Below are 14,103 nucleotides of genomic sequence, written 5' to 3'. Positions count from 1 at the left end.
CCTGTCTTTTTTTTTTTTTTAAGTTAAAGAACCTATGTCAATTTTAGGTTATTGCTTATGCTTGCAAATATTTTTTGAAAGTATTTACTATAGACATTGAAGATTTTGCTATTCAGTGAATTGTGGAGATGACTCAAGTCATCAAAAGTGCTTGCTGCACCTCCCTGTTATGCACATAAAAAGCCAGGTATGATAGATAATGTGTGCCTGCATTCCTGGTGATGTAGAGTCAGAGACCAGAAGATCCCTGGGGCTTGCTGGCCAGCCACTGTAGCCAAATCATGAACTCTAGGTTCAGTGAGAGACCCCCTCTCAAAAATAAGGCAGAAAGCAGTTGATGAAGACACTTAACTTTGATTTGCCTGCACAGATACATGCACATGTATGTATACACATGTACCCCCCCCCCCCCATGTTACATTGAGTTACCAAGCACAGTTTTTATAAAGGAAAGTGGGTAATGAATTAGGGCCAGTAATGAAATCTTACACTGATATTAAAGTTAAAATTCTTTCTAAGGGTATTTATAAATTGGCAGGGCATTAAAGGAATTTGAAGATATTAGGATGTGGAGACAAGTATGTGGCAGATAAGAGGTTTTAGTGGGTTAAGTATCATGGTTTACACAGTTTGGCAAGGATCAGATACTAAAGGGCCTAAAGTGCTGTGTTAATGCTTCTGGATTTAGTCCCGAACATTTTGGGGAACTGGTGAATGATTTTAGGCTTTCCAGTTATATGATCATAATTAATTTTTATGAAGATCCCAAGCAGCAGTGTGAGGCAAGGGGGCGATATAGGGATTCTGATAATTACTCAGACTTTAGAGACTTAAGACCTCACTCTGGCAATGCCAGTACTTAGGAGGCTCTCTTGGTTACATTGTAAGTTCTAGGCTATTGTGGGATACATAGTAAAGCATAATGAACAGAAAAGTATTGTATTATTTAGTAATAAAGCACCCCTAGTTTACATGTAGGTCTACAAATTATAAATATTTTTAAGAGTTGGAATCAGTAGGAATTGGTAGAAGCGGGCAGATGGCGCAAAGAAAACTTGTATTTGTGGTTTAGAGCGCTGTGGAGAGGGCAGATTTGAAAATGGACTCAGTAAGTTAGGGACAAGTGGTTCAGATATGGGCTTTATGCTGCAGTGTTTAGTGTGTGTCTGTGCAGCACGTCAGTCTGTGTCAGAGACGTACTGCAGACACAGTATGAACAAAGAGAAGGTCCTCTTTCACTAGAGGTTACACTCCGGGCCAGCTGTGAGAAATAAGTAAAACCATAGAATGCATTTACATATGGTGATGCTCGTTTTAGTAAAAACATCCCTTCACCTCCCAAAGAGAGAATTTGGAAGCAGTGTAGATTCATTAGTGAAATGCCTACTTAGAAGAAATTATTTGAACAAAGTCCCAGAGGTGACTTCAGAGGGTTTGAGGAAAAAAACCAAAAACTGCAAGTGCAAGGGCAGGCCTGTTTAAGGAACGATGGGGAAGGGAAGCCAGTGTGTGAAAGAAGAGCACTCAAAGACCACCCACCAGAGGTGAAAGGGAGAAGTGATGAATCTTTAGGGAGGTTGATGGCTGTCAGCAGGGGATACTCAGAACAACCTTGGTGATGGGATCCAAGCTCCTCCCCCCCCCCCCCCCCCCTTTTTTGGTTTTTCGAGACAGGGTTTCCCTGTGTAGCTCTGCGCCTTCCCTGGATCTCACTTGGTAGACCACGCTGGCCTCAAACTCACAAAAATCCACCTGCCTCTGCCTCCCCAGTGCTGGGATTAAAGGCATGCGCCACCACCACCCAGCTTTCTCTGCTCTCTCTTTAGGAATTTAAAATTCTGTTGTCAAGTCGGTTCAGAGTTCTTCATGTTAAGGCATTTGTGTAACACTCTGTACTCGGGTTTTGTCACAGCACTTGCTGAGTTCATGGCTTCAGATGGTGCCGTGGCACGCAGCGAAACAGTCTCCTGAATGAAGGAGTGATCTTGGCTCTCTTTCGTGCTTCGTGTGTAGTACATAAGGATGTGAATACAGCACTGTTTAATGAAGAGTTGGCGTGTGTGTGTGTGTGTGTGTGTGTGTGTGTGTGTGTGTGTGTGTGTGGTTTATCTTTAAAACAGCATGGGGGTGGGCTTGTGCTTAGTATGTTCTTGATAATACAGGTACTGGTGCTAGAAGATGCTGGCTAGCAGTACTGCTATGTAACAGTAATAAAACTGAGTTTTGCTTTAAATGAGCACTGGCAATGGAGATTTTGGAGATGAACAGCTATCAGAGCTATTAAGTTTCTTTTCATATCTTGGCTTGATGACTACTTGGGGTTATACTCCTTTATCATAGTATCTATCTAAAATCTTAATAATTCCTCAGCCAATACCTATTCCAATAAAGTAAGCGTTTTAATCAGGAAAAACAAACTTAATTTAGTTTTTTTTTTCTCTATTAAAAACTATTGCTTAGCCTTGGAGAGGTGGCTCAGTGGTTAAGCTGGGTTAAATTCCCAGCAACCACATAGCAGCCCACAGCAGTCTGTTAACTCCAGTTCTAGGGAATCAGATGCCTTCTAGCCTCTGAGGCACTGTATATGCGTGGTGCACAGACACACATGCAGGCAAAATACCCATCCACAGAAAATAAACATAAATATATCTCCCTCCCTCCCTCCCTTCCTTCCTTCCTTCTTTTTTTTGGTGTGACAGGGTTTCTCTGTGTAGCCCTGGCTGTCCTGGAACTCACTCTGTAGATCTGGCTGGCCTTGAACTCAGAGATATCACCTTCCTCTGTCTCCCGAGTGCTGGGATTAAAGATGCATCCTACCACTGCCTTTTAATTTTTACTACTACTTCCTACTTTCGTTAGATCTCTCATAACTTTTACTATAACTTAATTCTTTATTTTTATTTATTTATTTTAGTTTTTTGAGACAGGGTTTCTCTGTAGCTTTGGAGCCTGTCCTGGACTAGCTCTGTAGCCCAGGCTGGCCTCGAACTCACAGAGATCCACCTGCCTCTGCCTCCTGAGTGCTGGGATTACAGGCATGCGCCACCACGGCCTGGCTTAACTTAATTCTTCATGCCTTGACTTGTCCTGAAAAAATTAAGTAGGGCTCATACACATACACATACACACATATATATGTATATATATATATATATAATATATGTGTATTATATATTGGTTTTGAGTTGATTAATGGTCATATTTTAAGGAACTGGCTTTAAGTTAAGTGCTTAAGACAAATGTGTGAGAAAGAAGATTCTTAGTGTATACTGCTTCAATCCCTTTTTAGTCACTTGACTTGCTTTTGACATAACCATACCTGCTGTCCTTGAGAATGTATTTTGTAGGGTTAGATAAAACACATTGTTTACCTCTCCCAGCTCATTTGCCTCAGCTTTGAGAATTTATTTTCCAAATTGCTTATTCATTTGTACCTACTTTTTATTTCACATATATCTTCAGTTCTAGGATACTTAATAAGCACTCATTTATGATTCTGGAGTGTGCGTGTGAGTGCCCCAACTTTTTCTTTAAAAAAAATTTTGGGATTGTATTGGTAGTCCATTTTGTTTTATTAATTCCCTTTTCCTTGACTTATTTCTGTGGTCGTATAATAATTGCATATGTGGTGTACCTAACTTATTTTAACTGGTTGCTTAAAGTTTGCATTATCAACAGTGTTGTGAAAAACACTTTTTATCTTTGCTCATATCCACAGTTTCCCCCTTACAGATGATATTCCACAGCTAAAGTATGCATTTTTGTAGTATAGCTTAATAAAGCAAAGCATGTGAAGTTGGGAATGTAGCTCATTTAGTAGAGTGCTTGGCTAGCATGCATGATCCCATATGTTCCCTGGATCCAGGATCACATAAACAAGGCATGATGGCACATGCTTATAATCTCAGCACTCAGGAGGTAGAGTTAGGATGATCAGAAGTTCAGTCATCCTTGCCTACATAGTGAATGTGAGGCTAGACTGAAATATGTGAATTTCTGTCTCAGTAATTAAAACAAAAAGCAAAAGCAAGGTATTTTTTTTTATTTTTTTGCTATTAATCATCACTAAAATATAACTTTTCCTTCTTTATTAGTGAACACTTGTCCTGCTCTTTCACCTTTTTCTTGCATGGAGACAGCAATGTTTGTACCAGTGTGGAAATTAACCAACATCAACCTGTGTACCTTCTCAGTGAAGAGCATGTCACCCTTGCTCAACAGTCTAATAGCCCATTTCAAGGTAGATTATTCTCATTTCATTCAGTATTGGAAATTAAAACTTTCATGTTAACAATTATAGTAATAAGACAACAAAATAAGTAGCATAGTGAAATTATATTTTTATGAATGGGAATATTAACATTTCTGTGTTTTCTGTTAATAGCACATTATGTTATATATGTGTTAATCATTTTAAGGCTGTGTTGTATAAGCCAGGTTTAACATAGCTACCCAGGGGATTGATGTCATTTATACCATGGATTACTGAAATCAAGAGAAGTTGTTTTATAAGGTTACTGATTGCTTTTTAAGTCTTAGAAGTATCTACTATTTTAAATATAGTGTGTGGGTTTTTTAAAATTTATGTGGCAGACTTCATAAATATTTAGACTTATTCTTCAAGTTGCTTACTTTTTTATGAGTCAGAATAAATTGAATGATATGCACATATTTCCAGTTAGTTCATTTTGAAATGCTGTTATCTTTTGATTTGGGGGTAGGCATATTTTAAAGAATTTTCAAAATCTTGGCATTGTATTTTATATTAACAATAATAAAGTATAATGCATTGGCTTTCTTGGTGTTATCATAATGGATTTCCTTTTTGATTTACATCATTACAACATTGTTTATTATGATTTTTTATTTGTTATGTAACAGTCTTTACTTACGTGATATCTGCTTTGATTTCTAGTTATCTTAAGTCCTTTTGGACTAAATGGCACTCTCACAGGACAGGCATTCAAGATGTCTGATTCAGCTACAAAAAAATTAATTGGTGAATGGAAACAGTTCTATCCTATTTCATGTGGTTTGAAGGAGATGTCTGACGAAAAGCAGGAAGATATGGATTGGGAAGATGATTCGTTGGCTGCAGTGGAAGTTCTTGTTGGTATGGAGTCTGATGTTAGTCTGAAGGGGAATAATAAATCATATGTGTTTTAGTTAGATTTTGTTTAATAACAAACAGCTCCATTGGCATTCAACACCAAACATTTACTTCTTGCATATTATGTAAGGGCTACAGCTTGACTGTGATGGCTCTGTGTGTCTTCTCATTGTCCAGTCTAGGTTAAAGGAGTACCCACTATCTGGGACACAGTGTTCTTATGAGAACAAAGGAATAGTAGGGATCAAGTCTGACCATGTAAGTGTGTTTAAAGCTTCTGCTGGGATGTGGCATATGGTACTTTTGCTCACATTTAATTAGACAAGACTGGTTATGTGCTGAAGACAGTTTTTGAGATAAAGGAACGTACTCTGTTGTCTACATGGTAAAGAAGAGGGCAAGAATAATTGTGAAGGAGTTAATGTCGGAGGCTGGGAAAGTTGGCAATCTATATTACGTATAGTAATAGTTCACATATTAGTAAAACTTTCTCCTTTAGTAACAGAAAATACCCATAAGTACTTCTGGCTTTCGTGTGTTCTATTTGAGTCAGTTCTTTCCAGATTAGCCCTAGTCTGTAGGTAGGTCTTCATATTCAAGGATTCAGGTTAGCAAGGTGATGTGTTTCTGGACATACTAAGCACATGGCAGAAACAAAATGTTAAAGAGACTGCACTGACCCTCCAAGCATATTTAGCTCTGTTGAGACGTGGCATGCAGTTAAGCCTGACAGTATGTAAAGACAGGGGAGGCATGATAGTGTATAAGTGACCAGATAGTAGGGATTAATATTTACTGTAGTTAATGGACTCCTAATAGAAATGTCATAGGTAAGGATTAACTATGGGAGTTTGGGTTTTTTTTTTTTTTTTTTTTTTTTTCCTTTTCAAATTAGATTTTTGAGACTCTTTTGTCCTATAACCAAGGCTGGCCCTAGACTCCAGACTCCTCCTACTCAACCTCCTGAGTCCTGAGAATATAGTTGTACACCACCATGCCTAGCTTTTTTTTTTTTTTTTTTTAATTTCGTTTCTTGAGACAAGGTTTCTCTGTGTAGTTTTGATGCCTTTCCTAGATCTCGCTCTGTAATCCAGACTGGTTTCAACCTCAATAGCGATCTACCTGGTTCTGCCTCCCAAGTGCTAGGATTAAAGGTGTGAGCCACCGCCGCCCAGCATGCCTAGCTTTTTAAAAAAAGTGTAATTATTCTCATTATTCAGTTTCAGTAGATACATCATTTATTATTGGAATAGTTGTGACAGAACCAGAACACTTAAAATAGACAAGAAGAAAACAAAATCATTCATGATCTAAGTGTCCAGGTTATCTTTGTTAAATTTATAACTTGAAGTGTGTTAAATTTATATATTAAAACTTACAATGTAATACACATTGGTCAGCTGTATAAAAACAGATTAAAAAAACCAAACAAATATATTTATAGATAGAAAATCTGTGGTTTATTGGCTTAAAGTACTTGTTGTACAAGGGTGAGGATAGGAGTTTGGATTCCTAAACCTACCTGAAAGCCACATACAGTATTGCGCATTCCTGTAATCCTTGCACTCTTATGGCAGGAGATAGGAGTTGACCTGGAAGCTCATGCTAGTTAAAAAGATTGGTGCCTGAGTTTCTCCTCTGCCCTCCACACATACAGTGTAGCATGTGTATAGCTACACGCAGAGATCCATATTGATAGATATCTTTATTTGTATAAATGTGATACCATCTTATTAGGCTTAGTTTTTACTGCAGCGATTTTCAATGAAAATAATGAATTCTATTACTATGACATTGGCAGCTGATTTTTTTTGTTTTTGTTCATTTTGTTTTTAGCGGGTGTTCGAATGATCTACCCAGCATGCTTTGTTCTCGTCCCTCAATCAGACATTCCTACTCCTAGCTCTGTGGGGTCCTCTCATTGTTCGGCTTCTTGCTTGGGTAGCCACCAAGTGCCTGCTTCCACAAGAGACCCTGCTATGTCTTCAGTTACTCTTACCCCGCCAACGTCTCCTGAGGAAGTCCAAGCAGGTACCAAACTAACTGCTCCATCAGCCCTGCTTACAACGCTGTTCATTTGAGTGCATCAGTGCTTCATTTTTATCTTGAAACTTGTTTAAAACTTATTAGAGAATGGCAAGTATAATGCAAAGAACACATTCATCTAAGTTCACACTTAAAACCTTTGCTTTTACATCCTCTATGTATGTATACATTGATTATAAATTGGTCTTTTTCTGACCCTCTTGTAAAAGCAGTAGACTTGATATCTTATTATTCCTACATATTCATTGCACTTAATTCAAAATTAAGACCACTTATAAAACATATAATGTGTGAATTTGTGCGCATATACATGTATATGTGATTGCTTGTGTTGCTGGGAATTGAACCCAGGACCTTCATAATCTGGTATTCTGCTGAGTTGAACCTATAACCTCTTGTTTTGAATCCTTCAAATCATGAAGTCAACATTGGTATACCACCATCTAATTTCTATCCCCTATTTAAAATTTTTGCTCTCTACATTTAAATAAATTTTTTGACCTCAGAATGTCACTAAACTTACCAAATAGAGCAAAGAGCAAATAATACAGCAAATTAATAAAAACTCCCACTTGTTACTTTCAATCTGTTTTACCTTTCTATAGCCTCTTCTTTTTTGTTTGTTTCCAGTTGATCCTCAGTCTGCCCAGAAGTGGGTCAAATTCTCTTCTGTCTCCGATGGCTTCAGCACTGACAGCACTAGTCATCATGGTGGGAGAATACCCAGGAAATTAGCAAATCACGTGGTAGACAGAGTCTGGCAAGAGTGCAACATGAACAGATTACAGAGCAAGTATGTGTCTGCATTTTATGTCACCATTTATTTATTTCTTTGTGCGGGCTCTCACTATGTGACCTTGGCTAGCCTGGAACTTGTTTGTAGACCAGACTGGCCTCGAACTCACAGAGCTCCAGCTGCCTCTGCCTCCCAAGTGCTGAGATTAAAGGCATGCGCCACCATATCCAATTGTATCTTTTATTTTGATATTTAAAGCTTGCATGTTGGTTAACTATGAGTATGGAATAAAAACTGAGAAAAATTAATTTTAAATAATTAAATGTTAGAGCCGGGTGGTGGTGGTGGCAGACACCTTTAGTCCCAGCACTTGGGAGGCAGAGGCATGTGATCTCTGTTAGTTTGAGGCCAGCCTGGTCTGTAGACTGAGTTCCAGAACAGGCTCTAAAAAGCTACACAGAGAAACCTTGTCTCCAAAAAACAAAACAAAACAAACAAAAACCAAACAAAAAATATAAAGATTAAATTCTAATAGAAATTTTATGTATTCTAAGGAATTTATAATTTCATAATTTAGGAGGAAGTATTCTGCTACATCCAGTGGCATATGTGAAGAAGAGTCAGCTGATAAAATAGCATGCTGGGACTTTGTTGAAGCCACACAAAGAACAAGCTGCAGTTGTTTGAGGTAAGTTTATTTCCAGTTGATATATGTATATATTATAGTTATGATGCTAATACTTTTTTTGGGGTATCTTATACAAATACGGTATGTTAGGATTTTTTTTCCCCAAAAAAGAAATGTGAGAAAAAGTAGCTGGCAGTCGTCCCCCCCCCCCCTTTATTTTATGTGTATTGGTGTGAAGGTGTCAGATCCCCTGGAATTGGAGTTACAGACAGTTGTGAGCTGCCATGTGGGTGCTGGGAATTGAACCCCGGGTCCTCTGGAAGAGCAGTCAGTGCAGTGCTCTTAACCACTTGAGCCATCTCTCCAGCCTTACTAGCTGGCAATTTAAAGCTGATTATAGAAGTATATAAAACTCATGGCTTATTTATTTTATTTTCTTCTATACTTACCAGATATGGGACTGGAAAAACTTTTCCTAATAGCCAAATAAATAATTTTTTTTTTTTGTAATGTTAGGGTATAATAGAGCAATTATAAGGACACACCTTTGGTGGTAGTTGTTTTGAGGCTCTCTGTGTTGCCCAGGCTGGCTTTGAACTTGATTGTCTTGCCTCAGCATTCCAAGCGCTTGGATTACAGTCATCCATTCACCATACTTGACTTACACATCTCTGGAGAAACACATTCCTTAATTGCATTATGCCTGAGAATTTTTCCCAGGTGTGTTTATTGCAGAGATGATTTTCATAATTTTTAAAAGAGTAAATACAGTGTGGAGTTTTGTGTAGCAAGTTCTTATCCTTGGGCAACTGTTGGTGAGTTACTGAAATGAGGTCATGAAGTAATGACTTTACAGGAGGCATGACGGAACTAGCAGCTTTCTAGTGAGCTGCATCATTGAAAGATCTGTAGCAGGATGGGTTAGCTTGGAATTCGTTGGGCAGTTGCATTTTTCTGTTACATATTGAGGGCTTTTGATGAGATCTGACTGTCAAGCTATAGGACTCTTTTGTCAAGTTTATTACTTTCTGCAGATTAAAGGTAGATTAATTATATGCTTTCTTTTTTACTTTTATTTTTATTTATTTATTTTTTTTTCGAGACATGGTTTCTTTGTGTAATTTTGGTGCCTGTCCTGGAAATCACTCCTACCAGGCTGGCTTTGAACTCATAGAGATCTGCTTGGTTCTGCCTACCGAGTGCTGGGATTAAAGGGGTGTTCTGCTGCTGCCACCTGTCGAGAAGGAGTTTTGTTTTTTGTTTTTTCTTTTTTGAGACAGGGTTTCTCTGTAGCTTTTTTGGAGCCTGTCCTGGAACTCTCTTTGTAGACCTTGCTGGCCTCGAACTCACAGAGATCCACCTACCACTGCCTGGCGTGTTTTTTTTTTTTTTTTTTTTTTCCCCTAGAGCTGAGGACCCAACACAGGGTCTTGCACTTGCTAGGCAAGTGCTCTACCACTGAGCTAAGTCCCCGACCCCTGTTTTTTGTTTTTTAAAGTTCTATGTCAAGATTTTTATTTGGCAGGTCTTTGTGTTTGTTTCTAACATGGATTTTTGTTTTAGTCCTCTTGAAGTAATGGATTTCACCTATTTTATGTAAATTGATTTTAGGAGAAGACACTAAGAAGTACATGTTTTAAATTCTTGACTTTAAGCCAAAAGCTTGCTTTTGGAAAGTTACTTTTTTTCGTATCTTGAGGAAATTATTCCTAGGTCTATAGAGATTTTGATATACTACATCAGTATATGTGATTTTCCTTGTGTTTTTCTGTAGTTTTGGATATATGTCATTTTCTCCAAAAACATAAATATTAATTTGATTTTTTGGCAGCTTTCTTTTCTTTCTTTTTTGACATCAGATGTTTGTGTACTAGCTATTGCTTGAAAAGCTTAATTATTATTAAATATTCCACTGAATGGTAGTACCATGGTTTATTTAGTCATTCTAGATTAGATAGACAGTTATTTCTAGGACGTTTTGTTTTGTGTTTGCTATGCTGATGGATTGTTATCTTTTTTTCTATGTTTAGTCTATGACAAGAGCTTTTGTAGACTCAGAATACATGAGTGAGCAAGCCTCTTGCTGAAGCTCATTTTCTAGTGGAAGTGATGCAGTAGTTTGCTTACAAAAAAATGTTCAGGTCTCTTTAAATTTAAGAGTAAGACGGACGGTGGTGGCGTATGCCTGTAATCCCAGCACTTGGGAGGCAGAGGCAGGTGGATCTCTGAGTTCGAGGCCAGCCTGGCCTACAAACCGAGTTCCAGGACAGGCTCCAAAGCTCCAGAGAAACCTGTCTTGGAAAAAAAAAAAAAATTAAGAGTGAATGCTAGGCAGAAAATAAACTAGGTGGGTAATGTGATAGTTGAGCAAAAGGTCTTTTTAAACTCCTGTGACTTTTAAATGAGTATCAGTTTTACTCATTTTCATACTCATAAATTTAAGGCATTCATATTTTTACATATTATTTTCTTGCATTGATAGGAAAATTATCTTCAGAATTACCTGTTGTTATGGGGGGGATAAAATTGTTTTGATTGCATTTTTGCATTGGTAATGTGGATTAGTACACTTCTTACCAGGCTGTAGTCTGGTGAAGTGTTTTATCTACTTATGAAAGGGAATTTCAGATTTTAACTCTAAGGGCCCTCCTATTCCAGGCTAATAGGAAAAACTCTAAAGAGATCACTTTGTTATGCCTTGAGGATGACAGGTCCTCTGGAAGAGTCACCCACTTGGTTTAGTATGAAATTAATGGTAGAACAATTCTGAAGAATTCTAACTTTTGGAAAGATCTGTGTGCAATAACAGGATGAGGATTTAATGTCAACAATGTAAAGAGCTATTACTAATAATATATTTAAGCCGTAATTAATAGTTTTCTTATTCATATAACCAATTAAATAAATATGGCTGTGTACTATTCCCATTCCTTATACCTAAAATACAACTATGTATTTCATTTCCTCAGTGATATCTTGTCTTTATTATTGTCTTGTAAGAAGTAGACTCCCAAAATTTGGTTCAGAACTCATTTATTTATATATTTTTTTCCCCCTTCTGGTTTTTCGAAACAGGGTTTCTCTGTGCAGTATTGGAGCCTTTCCTGGAACTCACTCTGTAGACCAGGCTGGCCTTGAACTAACAGAGATCCACCAGCCTCTGCCTCCTGAGTGCTGGGATTAAAAATGTATGTCACTGTGCCCTATCCCAGGTGATAGTGTCTTAAAAGTCAGTTGCAGTGGGCTGGATAGCTGGCTCAGAGGTTAAGAACACTGGCTGCTTTTCCAGAGGTCCTGAGTTCAATTCCCAGCAACCACATGGTGGCTCACAACCATCTGTAATGAGATCTGGCCCCCTCTTCTGGCCTGCAGGCATACATGCAGGCAGAACACTGTATACATAATAAATAAATAAATCTTTAGGGATTAGGGATTTAGCTCAGTGGTAGAGCGCTTAAGGCCCTGGGTTTGGTCCTCAGCTCTGGCAAAAAAAGAAAAAAAAAAAAAAAGTAAGTTGTAGTGGGAAAGTTAAAGCCACATTAATAAAACTCATTCCACTAATGATAGGAATGATGTTTACTTAATGCGATTTTTATAACATCAAGTATTGTTCATTTGGAAAACAGTAGTTTACTGAGTTATGCAAATTTGAATGTTGGCACATTTTGTTAAATATAATATTGAAGTGCATTTATGTCACCAGTCGTTTAATGTAACTTTTCAAAATTTTAAATCTTACTCAAAAGCTCACTTTTCTCAGTTATTCTTCATTAAAATGGCAGACTCATTGTGTTTTCAAGAACCTTAATAAGAAATTCTATCAAATAATTAAAACATAATTATTGTTTATCAGTCATTTTCCTTTTTTTCCCCATGTGACAAGATTTTGTTGTCTAGCCACAGGTTAGTCTAGATCTCATGAAGCCTGTGGCTAGCCTTCATTCATGATTATCATGCCTTTGTTTCGCAAGTTCTGAATTGTGGTATGCAGTGTCACCTTCAACTCAGTGATTCAAATAAAAATGATATTTCATGAAAAAAAAAACAAAAAATGGCTTGCTTAGCTTTAACCTCAAGTAATGATACAAGTAATTTTCCTCAAAGCAACCATTGACCTTAATTGTGTAGCAGACAGGCTGCATAGGGACCTGTTTCTTCATACAGACTACAGAAAGCAGGACAAATACCTACAGTTGTTGAAGTTTAATAAAATACTGAGAGCTTTACTGTTTTTAGTGAAAAAGAAACAATGAAACTGTTTAAAGCGAGACCGGCTTTACACACGTTCTAAGTGGAGAGAGTGCTGCTTTCGTGTGCTGCGCACGTGCTGGTTTCAAATCTCTGCACAGCAGGAAACTCAGAACAAGACAAGCCAGAATTCTGTATACCTAGTAGTGAAGAAAACAGCTATCCCAGTTGGTACTATTGCCAAGGGCTTTAACAGAGTCTGTTGTTTTTGCCTCATTGCCATGTCAACGTAATGGAAAGGGCAGATAATGTGTTAGGAAAACAGTTTTAACTGGGTGTGATGACACATATCTGCAATCCAGCAGTTGGCAGCCTGAGGCAGGAGAGCCTGTCTCAAAAAAGTCTTTTAAAAAGTTTTAACCCCTGTGGGGGCTGGAGAGATGGCTCAGAGGTTAAGAGCACTGACTGCTCTTCCAGAGGTCCTGAGTTCAACTCCCAACAACCACATGGTGGCTCACGACCATCTGTAATGAGATCTGGCGCCCTCTTCTGGTTCAGGCAGAGAACACTGCATACATACTAAATAAATAAAACCCCCCCCCCCCCCATTTCTTTGTGTCGCTTTGTGCCTTTCCTGGCTCTTGCTCTGTAGACCAGGCTGGCCTCAAAGAGATCCGCCTGCCTCTGCCTCCTGAGTGCTGGGATTAAAGGCATGCGCCACCACCACCTGGCAGATAAATAAATCTTAAAAAATATTTTAACGCCCTTAACAGGCAAGTATTTGAGAAACTGATAACTGAATGATAGTCATTATTTTTTTATTATTGTTCCCTTTGCTTTTTTTTCTGTGTTACTGTTAAGTATCTTCCCTTGATTAGGTTGCCTTAAAAGTTTGGCATTCTATTATTATTATTATTATTATTATTATTATTATTATTATTATTTGGTTTTTTGAGACAGGGCTATTTTTATTCTTGAGTCCTGAGCTAGAGTAGTATATGCTGTTAATCTCTGAGACCTTTCTCCAGATTCTAGGTCAGATTCTTAAGAGCCACATATGGGGCATTTTTATCATTGTAGTAGAAACTTATTTTAGAACTTTGATTAGATTCAGCATTTTTAGCAAGAGTACTTCATAGATAATTGCTTTGTAATATGTCATAGCAGAAGAGATACAGGGTCTGGTTACCCTTCTAAGAATGTTTAAGTTTAGCCAGTTGTAGTGGCCAATGCCTTTAATCCCAACACTCAGGAGGTAGAGGCTAGTCTGTTCATAGACAGTTTTAGGACAGCCAGGACTGCATAGAGAGACTCCAACTTCCCCCCTAAAACGTTTGACTACAAATTGATACTTTGACCTTTGAAACACTGATGGTTCTAACTATAAATTACAAA

General features: G+C 37.9%; 1 protein-coding gene across 2 annotated transcripts in view; it reads left to right on the top strand.

Moving 5' to 3' along the window:
- The window catches only part of Med13 (mediator complex subunit 13), a 95,407-nt gene that overhangs the window by 23,639 nt on the left and 57,665 nt on the right, over positions 1–14,103 (top strand). For both annotated transcript variants that reach the window (XR_004945628.1, XM_036195654.1), the window contains exons 4-8: positions 4,095–4,240; positions 4,916–5,113; positions 6,947–7,141; positions 7,787–7,949; positions 8,470–8,580. Coding sequence is in view for 1 of the 2 variants with exons in the window: in XM_036195654.1 (XP_036051547.1) it covers positions 4,095–4,240; positions 4,916–5,113; positions 6,947–7,141; positions 7,787–7,949; positions 8,470–8,580 (813 nt within the window). In the remaining variant the exon portion in view is untranslated. The remainder of the gene's footprint in view (positions 1–4,094; positions 4,241–4,915; positions 5,114–6,946; positions 7,142–7,786; positions 7,950–8,469; positions 8,581–14,103) is intronic.

This window comes from Onychomys torridus, chromosome 8 (genome assembly GCF_903995425.1).
Source record: "Onychomys torridus chromosome 8, mOncTor1.1, whole genome shotgun sequence".
NCBI lineage: Eukaryota > Metazoa > Chordata > Mammalia > Rodentia > Cricetidae > Onychomys > Onychomys torridus.
This window is presented reverse-complemented; position numbering and strand designations above follow the sequence as displayed.